The sequence below is a fragment of the Pterocles gutturalis genome, unplaced genomic scaffold, assembly GCF_000699245.1.
Source record: "Pterocles gutturalis isolate BGI_N339 unplaced genomic scaffold, ASM69924v1 scaffold38007, whole genome shotgun sequence".
Lineage (NCBI taxonomy): Eukaryota > Metazoa > Chordata > Aves > Pterocliformes > Pteroclidae > Pterocles > Pterocles gutturalis.
Genome location: NW_010114066.1, coordinates 1 through 22,033, shown reverse-complemented (window position 1 = coordinate 22,033; position 22,033 = coordinate 1). Strand labels below are relative to the sequence as shown.

Sequence of the window (22,033 nt, the reverse complement as noted above, 5' to 3'; positions counted from 1 at the left end):
GAAATGCAGAGAAGAAAAAAAGCTAGGAAACAAAGACAATTATTGCAGGGTGCAGTGGGTGTCCCATGTGCGTTTAGTTTGTTTTCATTGAAGCGAGTTGCAGAAATTCTTTTGCCAAGGTCTTAATGTCTCCTTGTATTTTTGTTTTCTACAGCTTTCCTGTTTGTGCATGGAACCCAGATTCCCTTTATATGCCCTTGATATCCTCAGCAAAAAGGAATTTTATTGATTCATCCCCAGAGGCTTCCGGTTTCATGAGGGGGGCTCGTGTGTTGGCAAGGAGAGCAGCTGATGGCTATTACTATCTGGGCCACATTGCCCAAGAGGTGAAGGTAGATATTTATTGGCATTTATGCTTGTAAAAGGCTCTCCCTAGGATCTGTGTGTCTTTTTCCTGTTCTTCCCATGCCTCGCCTTGCTGTAGGGTGGCTCTTCTGTGCTACGCTTCTTTCCCCACGTCCTATTTTCATCTGTTTTCTGATGATGACTGGCTGTTTGCTGGGAGGAGTCCTGCAGGCAGAAGCAGCATGGAATTCAATCCATTTTAGGAGTTATACTAAGTTGTTGTTCAGAGACAAACAAAACACATCCCTTATCCCTATTGTCTACTTCTGTCCAGTCTAGCAGCAAAGTCAATTTAGCTAAAGAACATTAGTAATAGTAATCCAAAATGTCTGTCTCCAGGGACCACTTCTTCCTCACCAAACTGAGAGCTTTCCTCATTCTCTTCCTTCTATGTTTCTGGGATTTGTAAGGTGACTTTGGATGCCAGACAGAAAATCCCCCTCGGCAGGCTTTCTTTGAAAATCCAGTGTGGTTCCCAGTTCGCAGGTTAGTTAAATAAGTAGTGATGCTAGGATAGCTGAGGATGGCTGTAAGCTCCAGCGTGGGGTGGAACAGATGGGGACAGCTAAAGGCATGAGTGATGTTAGCGGGAGTAGGGGTGACAGCATTATTTGTGTAAGTGCACTCAAAGATCTGCAGAGAAGGCTGAGATTTTGGTAACAGATCTTCCCCACACCCATTGCTGAAGGCTTAAATTAAAGCATTTAAATTTATGACAGTTCTGACATTTTACTGGTTTGTTATCCTTTTGATTATTATGTTACAAACTACATCATACACAGCAGTTTCTTTGACTACTCTTTTTCTGATGGGAGGTTTTGCTGCTGAAGTTCTGCCTTAGCATGCTCATTGTGTTCTTACTGAAATCTAAGTCCAAAATTAAAGAAAGAGAAGGGCTGTCAGCCCCTTAAGCCCCAGCTTTTTAATTACTTTTTAAAGTCCAATATGGGCACAGCACAGTGAAAAACCATGTAGAAGAGGAAAGATGCATTCCCAGATCACGTTCCACTTCCTGGGATTTCTGCCACTTCCCTCTTAGCACTTATGTTTGGCTGTTAATTGGACCCAGATGTCTGACTTGCAAACCACATGTTTTACTCTTGTAGGGCTCCAAGGAATGCTTTTTAATTGAGTTTGACAAAAGTCGTACTCTGAAAGGCAAGGTAGAGCTTCGCATGCAGGAAACGCCTCTCTACGACATTCTCCACTATGAAGATGCCAGGCAACAGCCTCTGGCTCCAGGAGACAGGATCTTGGCACCGTGGGAGGCTAGAGCTGAACGTTTTGGCCCAGGCACTGTGCTAAAAGTTATGGAGAACAAGGAGGCACATTTAGGTACGGGGTATTGCCTTTCTTAATAATGCTAGACTTGCCACAGTTGCCGGTCACTATATAGAAAAGAGAACAGTCTCAACCATGGAGAATTCACCACCTGCTGCTTGGTTTCTCTTTTTTTTTTTTTTTTTTGGTTGTTGGTACTATGCAGCCTGTTCTTTTTCCATGCCAGAATTAATGCAGCTCCCAGAATTAGCCTTTGCTTTGTTCTGAGCGGAAACTCCCTAAAAAGTTGGTGGGGGGCAATCCTGTCAACACAAGGAGAAAAACGAGGCCCTTGCGAGTATTAACCTGAATACCTGTTAGTCTAGTTTCCAGCTTTTGCAGGGTAAAATCCTGGCTCGCTGTGATGAGTGAGGATTTTGCTATCTGCTGTCTTTTCATAGGAAGTTCAAAAGAAAGTAAAATTTTAAACCTCCAAAGAAAAAAATCATGGAAGTTGTTACAAAATTGCCTGAGACACAAGTTGCTCCTTTTATCTCCTGCTTTCTAAGAGATAAATCACACATTTATCAGATCAACATGCTTCCAATGCATTCTTTGCCTCTTTTTATTTTAAATATGCACAGCACACAACAGGAGAGTGCTTGTAAATTTCTGGAATGGGCAGACTAAGGAAGTATCTTTTGACCAAGCTCTGCGGATCCCTCTGCCCTTAAGCGAACGCATCATCCTAGAACTGCAGATGCCTTTATCAGCCAGGCAGATGGTGATAGATTCAAGCTGGGATTACCCATACATCGTGACGCCAGGTTATAGAGCTTCAGGCCATTACAGAGAGGGTCACTCAGACCTGGACTGCTGGCCAAGGGGCCTGTATTCGACTCAGCCATGTGCTAACTGCAGCTGTAGGTGTACCTCGCTTCCCCATTGCTGCCTGGCAGCCTGGGAACCCACATGGCCCACAGGGTACAAAGTGCAGCAGGAAGATGCCTTAATTCCAGAAACAAGCTTGACTAAAGAAGAGCTCAGCAAGAAAATAGATGAGCAACTGTCTGAAATGAGGATTTCATCTTCAGGAAGTGTTTTCAGAGAGGAAGAGAAGAAGGAGGAGAAGAGATTGAAGACAGACAATGTTCCAAATGATGTTCAGTGTTGTTTGGAAGAGAACAATGAGGTTATAGAACCTAAGAAGGTAAAAAATGCTTCACTCTGGCTCTTCTGTTAAGATGGCGTCTGCTATTTGTATAATATCTGCTTTGTTACCTGAAGTTTTCTGCTCTTGGTACCAAAAATTTAGTAGAGGTTTTAGGCCTGGCCCTTATGTATGCCTGCTAAAGAATGGAGAGACTTTGCTCTGCCCTGTCTTCCTGGTCCTTTGACTGGGGAAAGAGCTGTTGACACTAGCTGGAGCAGACTCCTGGAACCTCTTCCACAGATGCAGAATACGAGAAGTGTCACATAGCCCAGTTTCTCTACATCCTGCCTCTGCGTAAAGGAGGTTAAGGTAGGAAAAAGTGTCAGACAGCAGACTTTACACCTGATAAGGATTACCTTTACACCTGATAAGGACCGAGGCAGTCCCTGGCATACTTCTATTAAGATATTTCTCCACCCATGGTAGAGGCGTCACCTCTCCCAATCAACGACCAAAAGAGACTTTTGTGAGTAGTTGAGTTGGTGCTTGTGAACAGGGCACCAGATGAGGATCAGTAAGGAGGAGGTTAATGTGCATCAGCTACTGCCAAGCTTTTCTCCATTGCTCTGCAAGGATTAGAATCCTGATTTCTGGCATGTGCCAGAAACACAACTGTCTTTCAGCCAGAGCTCCTCTGGCTTGGTCTCTTTTGTACCAGACTGGACCCTTCCAGGCAGAAGTAATGACAGTTTTTAGGTCATTTGAAGATGTAGAGAAACCCACAAACTGATCAGAAATTACTGTACTTAAGAGTTCTTTGTTTCTTTAGTAAATAAGTCCCCCAGAGTTTTTTTATTCTTTCTCAAACTTCACTTGCAACTTAAGATCTTACACTGTGAGTTCATGAAACTAACCTATTCTTTTCCTTATCAGGTCTGGATTGTGATTGCATTGCTTGTTATTTCTAGAGTCCTCAGAGGGAGATGGCTCATGCTATGGTTGATACTGCTGTCAACACAGACAGCTGGTTAATGGAGACAGTCCACAAGGAAGAAGCAGACAGCAGACAGCAGGATGCTGAAACTGAGGCTAATGTTAAACACGAACATGGTATTGAAACTGTAGCTGTTTTATCCAAACGTAAGACTTCCCACACAATATCAGTGCAGCAGGCCATCATGTCTAAGATCTGTTGCCATAGTTCTTGATGTTTCAAAGGAAAATGCCATAATGCCATGCACGATATATGTAGGTATTAATGATAGTATGGCTTCAGAAGTTGTCCATCTTCTTCTGAAGATGAAAGAATTTTCAGATAGAAGTTGAGGCTTTTTGGCTTTTACAGCTACTGCAGTATTAGCTTTTGGGTTTTCTTAACCTTTATCACAATGCTTACTATAAATGTTATTTATTACAAAATTTCTGTACTTTAAATATTAATCCATAACATTAATTACGACTACCTATAGCAAAAAGATTTCACCAGGACTGTTCTGCAGAACACTACTTCTCTTATGTGTGCTGAAAATTATTGCTTTATAATGTCATTGAATAAACTTTTTTTCCTTTATCATCCAAAAAAGGGCTGGATTATGATTTTAATCAAATTGTTGCCGTTCTCATTTAAGCTACTTTCGTGACAATTGCAGACATTTAAGTGAGGACTCTGAAAGCCTAAACCTTTCTCCAAGTGTTATTGCTTTGCTCTATGTCACTGCTGATAGAGGGAGAATGAAAAGTCAAACAGAAGAGCACATTTCCTCCCTGCTGGTGTTCCAGCCTCATTCCATGCAACAACTGACATTCAGATCCACGCTGTCTTTAGCAGAAACTGGCAAGCAAGCTCTGGCCATGTTCTCAGATACCCAAAAGCTGTGTTAGCACAGCGCTGTGCCCAAGCTAATTCCTCCTGTCTCTCAGCAGGATGTATAGCTCAGGCTTTGCACTATCAATAAATTTATAATTTTTGCTTGTCTCGGAGCATTGTCAGAAGCAGCTCATGTCTGTCTGTGAAATACCATGAAAACAACCCCTTAGCCTGAGTAGCTGTAAGTACAGTCAGTGGTCTTGTATTACTGCAATGGCAGGCTTGTTTTTTGAAAGCTGGGACCTGTTTTGTGGAGACTAAAAAATGTCCCACTTCCTCAGCGGAAAATGTTGGTACTAAGTAATAAAGGTCTTGCTTGAATATATTTTATATGAGAAGACCTTTTTTTTTTTTTTTAATTTGGTTTCTTTTTATAAGCTGTCTATAACCTCTTATGTCCCTGCCCTAATTTATTTGAAAGGTCTTTTTGAGTCCGGAGTGGCAGAAGCTCCAGCCCAGCATCCCCAAAGGAGTCCTTCCCTGGGAACCAGTGCTTTCGTTCCTTTCAGGCGCCAAAGCTTCTTTGACCAAGTGAATCAATCACTAGAGAAAGACAGCCTGGCCATCAAATCAGCTCTACGTGTACAGAGATCGCACAGTACCTCCAATGTGCAGGCTAGAAGATCCACAAATCTAAATCTTCTAAAAGACAAAAGCATTACAGTAAGTATTTGGTCCAAACTAGATTTAGCTATTAGGATCAAGCAATTTGTTTATGTTATGTAAGAATATACTCTCCTTTGATCTTTTTCTCAAAGATTTTTACTGCAACAAAAATTATGCCTATGTGGAATAATCGCTATGCATATATGGAAACATAAGGTTTCCACTTGGGAATCTGTGTTGTACAGGAACAGGGCACTTCTGGTATTTTTACTCAGCACTTTTTTATAGAGTTTTTTATTTCAGATCTAATCTTTTATAAATAAACCTCTCAGCCAGCTCTAGCAGATGGCAAAAAAAAAAAAAATCCCTCTTTTATAGATACTGAAAACAAAAAAGATAAAGTCTAGGTAGTCAACTGAATCCCATAGCAGAGAGCACATATCAGGGCAGGGCTGGAACTTCAAGTCTCCTAATCCTTAGGCCAGTCCTCTCCCTGCTGGAAAACACCATTTATTTACCTCCCACCTATAAAACACCTTTGCTTCTTTCTTTGATCTCTCCCTCTGTACGTCATTAAACAGAAACCATGCACAAGGTACAGTTTTTACAAAGAATAGCAATACACTGAAGAACAAAGGTGTTTGCTGCCTCTAGGAAGCCATACAGATCAATGGATTAAGAGAAATCAGTCAAAATGCTACATGAGACCAGTAGGGACATTATTTGAAAGTCCTGTAGTGTCTTCCAGCTTGTGGTATTAGAGGTGTCTTCAGGAAAGAAGGGGAAGGAGACATTCTGTTTGCAGAGGAACAGCTAATGGTAGGAACATGCTAATTGCAGCTGGGAATCAGAGAAGGGAGAATGCATTTGAAAGTGGAAAATATTTAGTGGAAGCTCTGTTCCAGCCCCAAACAGCTCTAGTGGTGTAAACTGGAATGCAGGCCCAAGTTTTGGTGATGTTTCCTTGCCCCTTCCCTCATGCAGGAACTGTGAGGAGTTAAAAATAAATAAATATTGCACTATGGCTGTGTAAAGAAGCCCTGTAGGTGTTCTGCTCCTTCATCTTTTTACACAGCACAGTGCATTTAAAAATGAGAATGAGGAACACTGCCCAGCACTGAAATGCAGCTACTACTGAAGAAAACACAAAGACTGCTTGACCGTGGGTAGAAATCTCAGACAGCAGGAAGTGAAGAGATAGTACACCTGCACAGAACTCAGGAAGATTTTGTGTTTGGCCAGAGGAAGGCAGATATTTATCTTCCTAATAAAATCTGATAAGGAATCGGTAATATGATTTGTGGTCAGAAGTGACTGGGCAGTTTTAAGCATTGTCTCAACACTGGAACACCCAGCACACCACAGCCTATTGACCTATGAAGAACTATTAAAATAGGATTTTCAGGCACCCCATTGTTGGTTAAGCCTAGTCTTTTGTACAGGTTTTAGCATCGTACTCAGTGTTTTCATGGATGGGAAGTGACGCTATAGTATTCATGAGCCAGTGTGACTTCCAGAGTGCAGGAGTGACGTTAGAAGACTAAGCTATTCTGGTTTTGTAGGTTTACAGTTTGCATTAGAAAAATATACTGATGAAATTAAGGGTTTGGTTTGGTTTTTTTTCTCTTATAAATCAATCCTTAATGGTGCTTCTCAGGAGAGATGGAAAGAGATGGACTTCAACAGAGCCAAGACTGAGCACAAAAGGTGGCAAGAGGAACAGAGGCAGCTGAAGAGGGAGCACCAGCAAGAAGCAGATGGCATCCAACGTCAGCTGCGCAGGAACAACCAGAGGTAATTCCTGGGAGCTAACTGGTTTTGCAGTAAATGTCAGAAGGCTGATAAGGTATACCCCCTGGTGCTCTCATTCAGTCTCTGAACACCACACACTGTGCCTTATGCTAGTCTCTGCAGAGTGGTCATGCTGATTTACTAATGGCAATAAAACTGATGCTTGAGGTATGGGCTAGTGGGTACGCATGGACTCATCACCTTTAGCATTACCTCAAAGGGCAAATTCCCTCCAATCTCATCCTCTGACCCAAAGTCCTTTTGCCTCCCAAACCCCTGTTCCCTGGCCCTGGCCCCACAGTCCACTTAAACTTAGCAGATCCTTGCCCCCATGGCCCACCTCCCTCCATCTCTTCTGTTGCCCCTTGGCTCCACCCCCAATACACATAGCCATCCAGATCAGTCCTGTAGCCCTGTCCACACAATCCATTTCCTTGGTTCCTGTTCTTCAGGGCCAAGGACACATGGCTGCACCAGGTTATGTAGCCAGGTGAGCAGATTACTGCAGTTAAGTGGATATCAGACACCAGCTCATTAGGCATTTTTGACACCTCTTTCTAGGACACAGGTTTAACCTAACAAAGAGTCTTGGGATAGTAACTGAGCACAGATTGCCAGCATATCTGCTTTGTGTCTTTTGCACTGTCTTTTATTGCTCTTTCTGAGAAATTTTGTTTTGGAAACAGGCATCGATTGCGTCAGAGAACATTGCAAGGGCTGGAGAAACAGCTGGAGCACAAAGACAGAGCTTTGCAGCATCTGGAACTGCTCCAGGCTGCTGGGGCAGAGAGGAGCAGGAAGGAATCCTTCTTGCGAGAGGAGGAAAAGAGGAAGGCAAGTCAGAGGCTGCAGTTCTTAAAGAAACAGAGTTTGCAGAGAGAGAAATTGCAGGCAGAACGCAATGAAAGGAGCTTTGAACAAGAGAAAGAAAGGCTGGTAAGGGCAATTTCAGAAATGGTTTTCCTGTACCACCGTGTTCCCAGCAGTGACACCATCTAGAGCATTTGTCTTTCACCTGTTTTATATCCAATATATCATTTAGAAATAAATAAATAAAGGGTAACATTTTTTGATGCATGTATAAAGATGAAAGACGAGAAGTAAAATTCCCCATCTCTGTGGCAGAAGGAGTCTTTCTGCATGCAAGGAATGAATGTCCATAGATTATACCCATTTCTGATTTATACCAGTGATAATTGTGGATGAAATTCAGCATGAAAGCTGGCTGTACAATTATAAATGTCTTTATTTTTATGTAGGATTTTCTCAGGAGCAGAATGCAGTCAAGGCAGGAAATGTTGGAACAAGAATCATGGGAGCAGGACAGGCAACAAAAACAGCTCCAGGCTGCCAAAGGGAGAGTCTTCCAGAGCAGAGAGCATTCACGTCAGAAGATGGAAAAAGAAGGCCAAAAACTCTGTGACCTCCAGCAGTACCTCAGAGAACAGAATCTTTTGATGCTCCGGGTATCACTGCTAGAGTAAGGAAGCTGCAGAGTAGGTAAGCAGGCCCTCGGGCAGTTCACAGACCTGCTCTGGATCTTGTAGGTGTGAGTCAGCAGGCAGGAGCTTGGGTGCTGGAGTGCAGTTGTGACAAGTGGAGTTATGATTCCTGAAGAAGTCTTTAATCTTTTCATTGCAGCCAGAGTGCATTTTCATTGCTCCATCCAGTACATGCCTTTCTTTCTGGAGTTACTATTCTAATCCACATCTGTCAAACTGTTATTCTGTTTTATGCGTGTGCAGTGACCTTGCTGACAGAGCCAACTCTGCAACCAAGAGCTACCTTGGTATTTAATATGAAACACACCCATAGTGCTGAGTTTCTGCCCCAAAGGCATCTGAAGGGGGATGGCTCTTTCCATATGACTGAGAAGTCTTAATACTCATAGTGCTGAGTATTGTAGTCTGAGGATGGTGAAAGTGTTGTGGAGCAAGAGGACCCAAGAGTTGTAAAAGTGATTCAAAGGGCTCAAGATCTAGAACCTGTCAGAGGGACATCAGGTTGTAGCTGCTTTCAAGATGCAAATGACAGAAAGCAATTAGTTAAGTGAGGGCATGGGCCATATGATCGAGTAGGATGTAAAGAACAAAAATGAAGATCAGGAGAAACACCCTGGGCATGAGTTCCTCAAGTGAAGTGGTGGAAGCACAGGCACAGGTTATGTCCTGCTACTACAAGCCTGCAGGGAAATACACACCTGTTAACATTAGATGAAATATGGGGAAGGAGAGCTGGACACTAGCTGGATGTTAAAAAAAACCAAACCTGCAACAATGAATATGTACATGCTGAAACACAATGTAAATTATCCACTGCAGTTTCTTTTATTAACAACTGACTCTTGCAAGTGTCCCATTGCACATGAGTTGCAGAGATCCTAGTGAATAAGTCCCCATAAATATGACACAGTTGTGCTACTTCTTGCCAAAACTGCTGTAGGAGGCAGGACAGAGATCCAGTGACAGGAAAGTGCTTCAGAAAACCTGGTAAGACAACTTGGAACCCTCCACCTTGGGCTTCAGGTAAGTGTAGGTCTTCTACTTGTCAGGGCATATGTACTGCTTGGAACATGTAGGCCACTCCCCTGGAGGAGGAATGACTTGTAGAAGCCCCAAATGCAAAAAAGAAAGATTTTATTTTTTGGTGACAAGCCACCCTTTCTAAGCATTGTGATAAGAAAAATGTCTGTTCTCTGAAATACCTGTCTTTGGAGAATCACCAAACCCAATAGTGGGCTTGGGGCTCTGTTATGCCTACAATCTCACTTTCAGGCTGGCAGTCTCCAAAAGCAGGTAATCTTATGTCAGAAAGATACTCTGATATCTCTGCAGGTAGGGTGCCTGGTCAGAATAAACAGATTTTTTGTTCACTATGAATAAATGAGAACACTACAAAGACAAATGAATTGGTAAATTGACAGTTAACAAATGGTGTTAGAATTCGAGGCAGCCAGTAGTGCTACAGGAGAAAGGTTCCCCATTAATTCTATAGGGTAAAACATAGTTACCACCTGGAGTCCGCAGTGCAACTTGCTCATGACTCCCCTGATTTTCCAAGTGTATTACTGACTTTCCTTAGTGAAGCTTGTGGTGTCAGCCACTCCTGGGGACAAGCTACCGGCTTCTCCCCTCCCCTGAAAGGAAACAGTAAGGGGTATCAAGAGACAGGTTCCTGCAACAGGAAAGGAGAGAAGAGGTTTTTTAATGCATTGTACTCTAATTAGTGGAGGTGCCTTCATTCACAAAGGGGAGGAGGAGGTTATGCTTGTCACATCCTGAAGTGTTGTCCCTCTGTCATCAGAGGTACAAAATATAGCATCTGTGTTACAGAGAATGCTGTTATCAGCCTTGGGTAGCCAGAAATTTAACTGTTCTTTTCATGTGGGTAGTTAGGAGGATAGACACGGCACAATTTATTTGCTGGAACATGCAGAGCTATATCAAAGGATGTTCTTATTTTACACAAAATTATGCTAAAATACATATAATATTAGAGATACTTTGTTTTAAGTAATACATAGAACCAAACTAGATACAAAATTTAAACGTTGCTGCTTGACATTCTGTGTACAGAACATGCTGTACATTTTTTTGGCACATCACGCAGCAACAGTATAAGTATTATAAAAATTCACCCCTTTTACAGGAACACATTACCAGTGAACACAGCAGTTTCTGAAAAAAAAAAAAAAAAAATTAAGAAAGGGAGCACCTTTGAAATTCTGACGAATCTTTTGAATGGCCAGCCATTTCTTAGCAATAAGTCTCAGACTGTGTTCCTCCAGAGATAATTGAGAGGTTATGCCTTCAGCTTTCCCCAAAAAGACAGTTAAAGTTAAGTCCCTCATTCAGATGTTTACAAACTAATCTAAGGCCTTAATAGCTAAAAGAGGTATTTTGAACTTTAGGATCCATAACATGCATGAACCATCCTGAGACACTTGTTTAAAAAAAAAAGAAAAAGAAAGATGAACCTATACATAAGGTGAAGGCTTTGACATTTTATTTGTTTAAATTAAGGCCTGAAAAAATTATAGCTTGCTGCATATATGGAAATTACATGTGAAGCAGAATTTTGCATTTTAAACACGGAATTCCATAATTGGTTTAAGGTCTGTTTAGCTGCTGGAAAACACCTGCGTAACTGATGGACTCTGCCCAGGCTGCACACACCACAGAGCACTGTGCCTGGCACCTCTACACCCCCCAGTTGGGTGGAATCACACTACTGAGGGAAGTAGGTGCTGGCAGCACATGGAGTAATTTACATTAATTTAATCTAAATGTAATTTAATTTAAATTTAATTTAATTTTAATTTTTTTAATTTAAATGTAAGCACATTACATTTTAATGTAAAATTTGGGGGCTGCTTGCTTTTCTTCTTTTTTGGGTTCTCTTTTATGCAAAATGATGTATGAGTTAGGACTACAGTATACCTAGTTATGAGTTTAAGTCTAATGACAGACTTACAGAAACAAGCCTAAAACTTAAAAGATATTAAACTCTATTTGTGCTTTTATCCTTAAGCATTTGGAAATGGAATATGTGATAATTAAAAGGAAAGTACATGAAATATATTCTGCAGAATCTAAACTTATTTTTCAGGCTTCATTTATATATCATTAATCATCATTTTATAATCTCAATAAAACAGCAGATTGTCTGCTTATGTACTTACTCTTCATTGCTTAACCATCTGAAAACAGACCACTGCAGATACTCCGTGCTGCTGCAATTTCACATACAGTATATATCTGGGAATATATTTAGTATTACAGTATTTCCAATCATTCACAGACTCTGCTTCTCATTATTAAAATACAGACATAAAATAATTTTACTACTACTATTAGAATAACAGACTGTAAAAGCCATGTATTATCTATCACTTTTGCTGGCTTTATTAAATTTTAAATATTCACAATGTGTTTGCCATCCATTAGGAAAATGCTTGGACTCCTATTTTTACAGATGACTGCAAACAAAACCCAAGGATTTGCATATTAGTTAAGGTTTTGAGTTGACTAGGGTGAGACTAATGGAGCAGGGAAGGGTGGTAGAAAGGAAGCACACAGAAAAAAAAATTTTTTTTAAAGGTTAAAAAAACAAAGACAAGTATAAATACACAAAAGTTGTTTTTATTATGGAATTAACTTTTCTGCCTAGACAAATATTTTATTTTGCTTTTCATAATAAGCTGTGGATGCCCCATCCCTGGAGGTGTTCAAGGCCAGGCTGGATGAGGCTTTGAGCAACCTGGTCTAGTGGGAGGTGTCCCTGTCCATGGCAGGGGGTTGGAACTAGGTGATCTTTAAGGTCCCTTCCAACCCAAAACATTCTATGATTCTATAATCCAAACTCCTATAGGATTGTGCTAGAGTATGGGAGTTTGAAAATCAAATTGACTGGTCTGTTTTTACCATCCAAAATGACTAAGAACAGACCACTCCATGCAGGATCTCAGGACACTTCTACAATAAAAGTAGAAGTTAGAAGTACAAAAGACAAAAAGGTTTATTGGCTTTTTTCAGCCTGAATGAGTTGCTCAGGTGGGTGTTAGAACATCATTTCTCATACCACAGTGACAGATAAGTCAGTAAATTAAAAATTTAACCTGATATATTTCAAAACAGCCTTTTTAAAGCCTTTTAGACAACTAATACTGCTTTTCTCATCAGGCTGCAGTGACCTCGTGCACCTAAACTACACGATCTGTCAGTTTAAAAACTACCAGAGCACATCAGCTAGTAGAACTGTGTAGTGAGTCAGAACTCTTCAACTGTGTAAAGTCTTCCTGGTTTCTGGAACAGACCTTCCAATCATCCCATGCCTGGTGTTTGGCTGAAACAACTGAAGGCAACATTAATGGAGGGTAACCACTGCATGGCATTTTCCCAAGATACATGCGACTTCTCACCTTCAGCTTCTTTCTCCGTCAGCTCTCAGAAGGCATAGGTAACCGAGCACAGTGAGACAGCAGCAGCCACAAGAGTCTACTTGAGGACAGAAGCTGCAGTTTTGATGAGCAGTGGTTTAGCTGCCTCTAGGATGTCCAGTTCAGGGTCCAGTGAACGACCAAGACCTTCCAGAACCATGATGGCAAAGATGATGGAAGCAAAATTGCTCTCCAGCTTCACCTAGAACCACAAGAGGCTAAGTGGACTCAGTAGAACTTACTTTCTTCTAAGGCCATTCCACAGAGATACCAGCATAAGCTGAGAGGGAAGAGGCTGGGGAGAACATATCCACACAAAACTATACTGCAACTCCATCACTTGGAGTTTCAGAACACACTGAAATACAGCAGCAGGCCCAAAAATAAGGTGATAGTTTCAGTGCAAGTGTCCTAAGGGAACCTGAGAGTTTGTTTTTCAGTTCCACAAAAGGGAATGGGATTTTTTTTTTTTTCTATACCGGAATAGCAGGAGTTTATGACTGCTCACCATTGCTACTGTACTTATAAGTTGCAGCAGTACCCAGCATACTTAAACACATGCACTTGTAAGGGGGAGCTCACCTGAACAGCTACAAAAGACCCCCAAGGATCACAGAGGAAATGATCCTCTGCTCTGCATGTGAACAGAAAACTATTCCCAAATCCCCTGCCAGGCACCAGGATTGTTTCAAGGCATACCAGAGCATTAAGAATCAATGGAGTTGGGAGGACTTCCTTTTTCAGGGCCTAAATTATATTTCAAGTTGTTAGAAACCAGCTTAATGAGGCTTAATGACAAAAAGCTTTAACTAAGGAATGCTTAGGGCCAGGCTGGGCAGCCTGGTTGCTGACTTAACCTTCTCATCTCTTCTAGTTCAGGCCACCACGGTTCTATTGATTTTCAAGGTTGTTTGCAACCTTGGAAAGGTTGGAAGCTTATCCCCCAAATACTATCAGTTCTAAGAAGGAATCTCTTTTCTGTGAGCAACTCCTCACTTTTGAGGCCTCTAACAGACAAGTAAAATGGCCTAGTGCTGTTACATAACCACACATCAAGAAAAAAGTCCAGGGAAGAAAGCATGCAATGATATACAAGTGGAACATATAATAGATTTCATCTTCTGCTTCTAAGGGACTATTAAAAAAGATAGGGAAAATTATGTGTTACAGCAACATTCCTTTTAGTAAATAATATCAACAATTAAATGCAGTATTAAGACAAAACCCAACACAACAGAAATTGATCTTGGTAGGGTGTGTATCAAGGCCTGAGACACAGTGTGTCTGCAACACTTGGATGCATCCCTGCAGTCCCCCCTCCTTGTCAGCCCTTCATGTTCCCAGTAGTTTTCCCTCCCCAAATGAACTTCCAAATATTGAAGGCAGACATGACAGGACCTCACCTTATGGGTCATCAGTAGTTTAAAGACATTTGAGAGGAGATCAGCCACCTGAAGCTGGAATACAAAAGGAGAAGTTAACAACTGATTAAAAAAAAACTGTGCTCAACAAGACTGAGCCACCTGAGTGACAGGCTGGATTCTTCTAAGTGTTTCTTAGCATTTGGTTCTGGTGGCAAGACAAGATTATTGGTCTGACAACAGCCAAAATCAAGCTATCATTGCCCCCGACCCTGCCCAGGATAAGGAGCTCAGATGTGACCCATGGTTCTGTTCACTTGCCAGCCCAGGAAGGCTGAGAATGTCTGACCTCACAGCAGTACACAATATGCATTCGTTTGCGCAGTATGACCACACTACACCCTCTCAAGTGCCCAGGCTGGCTTTAGCTAACAGGATGCAAGCTGTAACAGCAGGCTCAGCAACTCCTCACAGGGAACTGCAGATGTTAGAGATTAAACAAAAAACAAAAACAAACAATAAAGAAAAAAACAAACACATGCTTTTTTTAATTAAAAGGAAATAAAGGATTGTATGGACTTCTGCTGCACTTGAGAGACTGAAAATCCCCAGTGCTGGTTGGTGGTGCCTATGAGATCAGAGCTGGCCTTTCCACATGGATCATTCTGAAAGCCAAGTTGCACTGAATTACAGGTAAGTAAGGGTGGGACATTGTGTACTTGCCTTTCCTAGGGCAATGGTGTTCCCCCGGACCTTGGTCAGTAGTTCCGCCATCTCGGCTTTGAATCGCTCAATATCCTGGCACTGGTTAGCACGGGCGTGATGAAGGATCAGTTCTGCCACTCTCTCCCCCTATGAAATGAGTTGAAAAGGAAGGAGAATCAGAACTTTATTCCATTTGCAAACTGCACAGGAAGAGTGAGACAATTCTACATCAACAGATGCTTGATGAGAAAGGTGGGGAGCCATACCCAAGCTTCACTTGTGAGAGGCTTTATAGTTCTTCTTGGAAGACATGTCTGACAGCCATGTACAGAGCCAGAGGCCCCAGGTTTAGCAATGAGATGTTGTAGAAGTTTTTCACCTGTACATCATGAACTAAATCCAGCCTGAGCCATGAAGGACTTGCAATCAAATGTCTGTAGTTTTTGCTCAGTAGTGAGAAGTAAGTCTGGCAGCCCAGGATGGGTCTGAATACACAGTTTAGCACTGACTCCTTGGTGTGCTTCAGTAGCTTGAACAGACCAAGTTAAAACATGTCCCTCTATGAGCCATCGAACCCACAGCTGAGAAACAGCAACATGCAAGTATGAGCACAGGTGCCTGTTCTCAGAATGAACAGGAGACATCAGCACTGGATTCTCTAATCCATCTGAGAGTGTATTTTAAATAAGTGGGAAGGAAGAGAAAGTAGTTCCCCTTATACAGAGGAGCCTGGTAAAGGTCAGACCCCCCTCCACCCCCACCTGTTTTGCTTCCTCTTCTCTACAGATGCTGACACAACAGCAAAATCGAGGATGGCATACGGGTTTTCCAGCAGCAAAGCTGCAGAAGGGAATGTGTGTGGAAGACCAAGATGTTAATCCACTCCCTCCTCTTCTTTAGCAAAGTCTGGCAGATTGGGCAACAGTCTGAAATGTGAGCAGCTCCCAGCCAGTCCTAACTTGCACCAGAAGCACTCCTAACCAGGGCGCGGCAGACAGTGCTTCCCATTTAACACCTTACATTTCCTGGGCCACTGAAATCACTCCACTCTAGCAGCCCCCTTGCTTTAGCTGAACATCTTATCCCTGGGTCTGGTATAGCTTCCATGCTAGGAAGTCTCCTCTCCCCTCTTAGGGAGGATTTTAAGGGGAAGTAGACAGAAAACTATCACTTTGGCCATCAGGCTCTCCAGCTGTCTCCCCTTCCCAGCCTCAGCTCCACAGCCCTGTGACAGAGGCCTCACCTGTCCTTGGACCACAGCTGTGAAAACGGCTCGGAAGTTCTGCATGTCAGTGCTCTGCAGCTCCGCCACAATCCCCGCATCCAGCAGCACCAGGCAGAGCTGCCTGAGGGGTGGCTGCACTTCCACCACAAGTGTGTCACACAGGTCTACAATGGCTGTCTGCTCCTTGCAGCTCATGCTGACGTGGGCCATGCCTTGAACCAGGATGTTCCCAGGATGCAGGTCAGCATGGACAAAGTTATCAACAAAGACCTAGAGGATAGGAAAGTTAATAGCAGCTCATTCCAACCAAACTCGCCCACACCAAAACTCCCAAGCAAACAGCAGAGGTTAATTTGTGGTCTGTTCACTGTCATTACTAATGTGCATCACCCTAGGCAGCAATGCAGCAAATGGCTTCTGCTGGGGACCAGCTGTGCTGAAATGGCAAAAAAAAAACAAGAAAAAGAGGAAAAAAAACTGTATGTAGCACTTCTCTGCCTGTGATAGTGGTTAGCAGCAGAAAGCACTAGCAAGAGGGCAAGCACAAGGTAGTAATAACCCTGCTGGCAACCTGAGACTGCAGGACTTCCTGCCCTAAGGAGGGTATCTTCGTATTTGATGGATTTCTCCTATGGATTTGTCCAATTGCCATGTAAATAATCAGAGCTGTGTGAAAAAGGGAGATTTTTTGTGTGTTGCCTGGAAAAGTAACCTCTGATAATTTTGTTTAAGTCCTCCTCATTGTTCTGAGAAACCATATACAATAGATACATATTCACTCTCATGTACCCATGATTGCATGTATCTGTCATAAATTACTCTAATTTCTCTGCCCTCCAGAGTTAAGAGTCCAAATTATTTCACCATACCTGTGTGGAAACCACTCCACACCAGTAATCATCCTGGCTGCCTTCCTCTGCACATTTTCTAGTTCTGTTACAGAACTTTACTAGTTCTGAAATGGATTGTCCTGGACAGCAAGGGACTAGAACTGCACAGAGTATTCAAGAAACAGGTATTTATTTTACTTACAGCCATTATGTTGTTCCTTTGCTCTTGAATTCTTTTCTAGAAGGGGTTTGCTTTACTCCTAACCATTGAATCTAATGTTAGCATAAAACTATTACAGCTCCACCACTGAGCGGTAAAAGCTGTTTCAGAGTCTGTCATACTACAGAGTCAGAACTCCAGGCCTCGCTATCGCCCTAGCATGATGCTGCAGTTATCAACTGAATTTCATCTGACACTTACTGCCCACGCACACAGTACTGTGAGGTTCTTTTACAACTCCTCCTCAATAGTTCTCATGGCTCCTTACGAGCCAGTTATGTCACCTCTCAACACTCCTTTCCAGATCATTTGTGATTATTTCAACCACAAAATAACTAAGCAGACAGAAGCTGAATCATAAGCTGAATCTGTCCAGGTTTGTATTCTTTACTCCATATTTAGTTCTTCCTTAAAAAGGCACTTTTGGGGGAGAGGTCAACAAATGAAGAAACTAGATAGCCGTTTTCCTTGTGAGTTGCATCCCTAGTCTCTGCAGAGAGCACGGTATTTGCTAATTACATTGCACTTGATAGCACTTGGGCAATATGTGAATATTCATTAAATGGATCAGTAGGTTTCCTAACCAATGCTCTGATCAAGTTGCACAGGAGACCCTACCGTGTGCAAGCAGATCGCCCTTCTGCAGTTGCCAGAAGCTCCATGTCAAAGTCTACAGTAGGGCCGTGTCTAGCCCAGACTTTACTCAGACCTCGTGTTACATTGAACATGAAGTACAGACCCTCCCTCTGCCAGTTCAGGAGCTGCACAGTGCCCTAGCAGCCCAAGTCCTGGGTTACCACAAGTTACCTGGCGTCCACGGGCTGGCTTCAAAAGGCACAGCTCTATCTTTGAGTCCACAGGGAGAAGGGTAGGAGACGTGGGAAGCAAACATGTTCTCTCTTTAGGCATATTGTCTTATTACCCCAACTGAAAAGCTTCTGCAGGAAAACAACCTTCCCTCCCGCCTCAGCCAAGTGCCTACCATCTTTAGCAGCATGTCCATGCCCATCTTTGCCAGTCTCTGCCTCAGCTCTGTGGCAATCTCCGCATGCAGGTAGTGTGAAATAGGCTCACTCTCCTGAAATAAAGATGGAACTGGAGTTAAAAACACCGTGTCCCACCTGCAACCACACCTTTACCTAGATGCCCAGAGCTGAGGGAAGGTGATTACAATACCCTAGAAAGGACCTGCTTGATAGAAGCAGTGAGGCTCCCTCCTCATATGAGGGAGAACATGAGAGAAGCAAGGTTTTGTTCTTTGGAAAGAGGATGTAATATAGCCTGGGGCAGAAATACGCTGGCCAGGAGCACATGCAGAAAAACTAAGGCTTTTGTCTGTGACTCAAACATTCACAAGGGAAGTGAGGCAAGCGTCAGAAAGTGTCAAATTGCTGAGCTCCTTGCTTTGACCCACCACACAGGAAAGCTGAAGCGTGGTGCTGGTCTGCAAAGCACAGGCAAGCACATGGTGGCTGGACACACTGCTGGTCTGCTTGGTTTCAGGCCAAGTGTTCACTTCTATATGGAGCTGTCTGCCACCTGTCTTCTGGGATGCACTGTTTACAAACAAAAAGAGTGGAAGAGACACTAAGGAAGGACACCAATGTCTTTAAACAAGTAAGAGAAAAGCATCCTTCTGCCTCTGATCACTCCTTCTCAAAAAAACACCTCTTTGGCACGTTCTCCTAAGGACCTTCTAACTGCTACCACCATTCCCAGATCCTGCAATTCTTACCTCAAATGTTTCCACGAGAACATCTGTTGTTACCAAAGGGCGAAGGGGAATTGGGAACTTCACAAAATCAACATCTAGGAAATTTTGTCGGAAACGCTCCAGATTTCTGGCTTCATAGCGTAAGTCAATCTCAAGGGAGAAAAAGAAAAAGCAGGTTGTAAGTTAGATGCAATTAGAATTAGATCTCGAGGATCCTGTGCAAGGATATGACTGTATGGTGCAATACTCAATACCAACAAAACTGGTCAGAAAGCCAGAAAGAAAACAAAACAGAGAGTGGTGGTTCTTACATGCTTATAGCTTTCCTGATGGAAGAGTAGAATTAACAAATGGCCTGCAACATAGCACCTTTGAAATACAAGTTACTCTTACTATAGGCACAGTGTCTCAAAAAATACCAAGACTGCATTATTTTCAAGGGTGAGACAGATCCTGAACCAAAGCTTACTATCCAAATAGCAAGGCAGGCGGACAGGTTAGAACTGCAGCCCTGGCCTCACTTTACAAATAGGCAGCCATAGGAGGAATAAATTTAACATAACACATACTAAATAATCCACTATTCAAATCCCTGGTCCCAGCTCTTCAGTGATCCAGTGCCTTGACACAAAGGTATCTCTCCTGCCCACTGCTGCTGCTCAAGGAGGCAGGATAACCTTGCCTCACCTCCCTCATCTGGCAATGGGAAATATCCCAGGAATATTTCTTGTTCTTTCAGAGAGAAATGAAAGTACAACAGGCTGATCAGATGCTCTCCTCATCCTCAGTCTCCAGGGCATCCAGAAAAACCTCTGCTCAACTAAACTGGTAGTAATGACCTCACATCACATCAGAATATAGTCAACAGTTTAGAACATGGATTTGCTGTGTAGATTTTTTGCAATAGTAGAAAAGAAGGTTTTCAAAAGCTTAGAACAGACTTGAGACTCTGCAATCTCGACACAAAAATGACATTAGCAGATAATGGTTCATTTTAATAGAAACATAAGCATAATTAAGCCTGTAGTGAAATCTTTGTAAATTTAGTAGTAAGGACTTTTCAGTACTGTGTCTCTGTAAGACATTAGTGAATCAGGACTTACCAACTTCACCAATATTATGAGTCTAATGATGATACAATACATAATGAATTCCTAACTTGTGTAAAAGATTATTAGTTATGCCAATATATATACCTCAGTGCTAACAAACATGATTGCAAACATACATTTAGGATTAAAGATAAACACACATCTGAGCACTTGTTTGGAGAGATTATTTTCCTAAGGAGAGGTATCTCACCAGTGTTTATCTTTCTTTCACAATGCTGCAAAAAAGACTGTGACTATGGCTAGCTAGCTGTTCAGGCTGTACAACAGAAAGCATACTCGAAGTCTTAAAAAAGCTTTAAAAATCTAATAGATTGCTAATTTTTTTCACTGCTTTGCTTTTTTACTCTGTGAACATGTAAGCTTTCCTCCAGTAACATTATGTGACCGAGTAGAAGAAATAACAGAACTAACAAGAAAGCCTTCATCTAGGCCTTTAAAAAGCAGTGGTATAAACAGAGTTAGAGCCAACCAGCAGCAAAACAAAGGGCAGGTTTTTTTCAGTATATGGGGACCATGGCATGGCACGCACCTGCTGAATCATAAGCTTCTCAAACTCCTCCACGATCTCTGTCAAACTGAGCCACTTGAATCCAGGGAGAAGTCCAATGATACGGCTACCCATCTTCATGAGGAACAGATCCATCTGGACTTGGTGGACTAGCCCAGGGTGCAGAACCTGCACAAGAATGAACAGCAGCAAAATCAACTCCCCAGACGCTCCATTTCTACCAGCTCAAGTGATACATTCCAAATAGCCAGAACCCAGCCCGTAAGACTGGGAGCTAATAAGGCTTCCACAGCTAGTCCTCAGAAAACTACACATTGGGCCATGGATCAAGTTGTAAAGAAACATTTTATAATTGTAAATGGAATATATCTGTGCTGGAGTCTCACCCAATGCCATTTTCCATTGCTTTTGCAGTCCCACCCTCTCCCTGCCATGCCGTACTGACAAGTATTTGGAGCAGCTTGAATATAAGATTTCTTTAAATAAACTTTGCTGGAAAGAACTTCTCTGTTCCAGATTTTTTTTATGTGATCAGAGAAGGAGGTTCATTCTGGAAGGTGAAACCAAGCTTAATATTCATTCTTTTAATATAAACTGGGCCCTTGCAGGTATCCTTGGTATCCACGTGGCCACATCAAATGGTGCCATAGGCAGTAGGCATACTTGAACTCTCTGGGCTGGGAGAGGTGGGGCCACTGCAAGTCTGGATTGTAGCTGGCTGGAACCAAAGTGACGAGAAAAGACATCAAGGGAGACAAGCATCCCTTCTCTCACTGTACCTGGCCCTAGCCAGTCTGCTTATCTCCACTGGAATTAAAATCTGATTGCCCTCATACAGCAAGCTCCATTTTCACACATCTACCACTCAGATGTATGACTTACTTTAATGGCTACAGGCGTGAGATGTCTGCCTGATGAAGGCTTTGCATTCAGGAGTGGCTTGGTCCTCCGTTCCATAAGTGACATCCCACTCACAGGACTTCCCTGTGAGCAGTCTGCTGGGCTCAGCTCCTCCCTGCTCCTCTCATCCCACATCTCACCTTTCCTCCTCAGCCAGCTGAGGAGGCCTCTAAAGCCCGACGCTTCCCATGCTTCAAAAGCGGACCTTAACTCTGAGCGTTGCGCTAGCTCCTTGGCTTGGGAGCCACCGATAGCCGTGAGGTCAGCATAGGCTTTATATACCTGGGCGACGCAGCCCGAGCCAACCGGCTCCCTACTTTGGAACTTGAGGATGCTTGTCCAGTCCTCACCAAAGGCCTTCCTCAGGAGCTCATCAGTGTGGCCCCACGGGTGCGGGCTCACCTCGACATGCAGCTTGGAAAACTCATCGCAGAAGGCCTCGGAAAAGAGGTCCCTCCGGGTACTGGCCCACTGGCCCAGCTTGATACAGGTGGGACC

At 42.8% G+C, this 22,033-nt stretch overlaps 1 protein-coding gene across 1 annotated transcript; it reads right to left on the bottom strand.

The window, feature by feature from the left end:
- Positions 1–13,018: 13,018 nt before the first annotated feature.
- On the bottom strand, positions 13,019–22,030 carry ADCK2 (aarF domain containing kinase 2; the record flags this gene model as incomplete). The annotated part of the gene is made up of 8 exons (XM_010074729.1): positions 13,019–13,162; positions 14,364–14,417; positions 15,045–15,173; positions 16,270–16,521; positions 18,284–18,379; positions 19,037–19,165; positions 20,657–20,803; positions 21,518–22,030. Coding segments are annotated over 8 exons (1,464 nt in total), but the record flags the coding sequence as incomplete, so codon positions are not given.
- Positions 22,031–22,033: the final 3 nt, after the last annotated feature.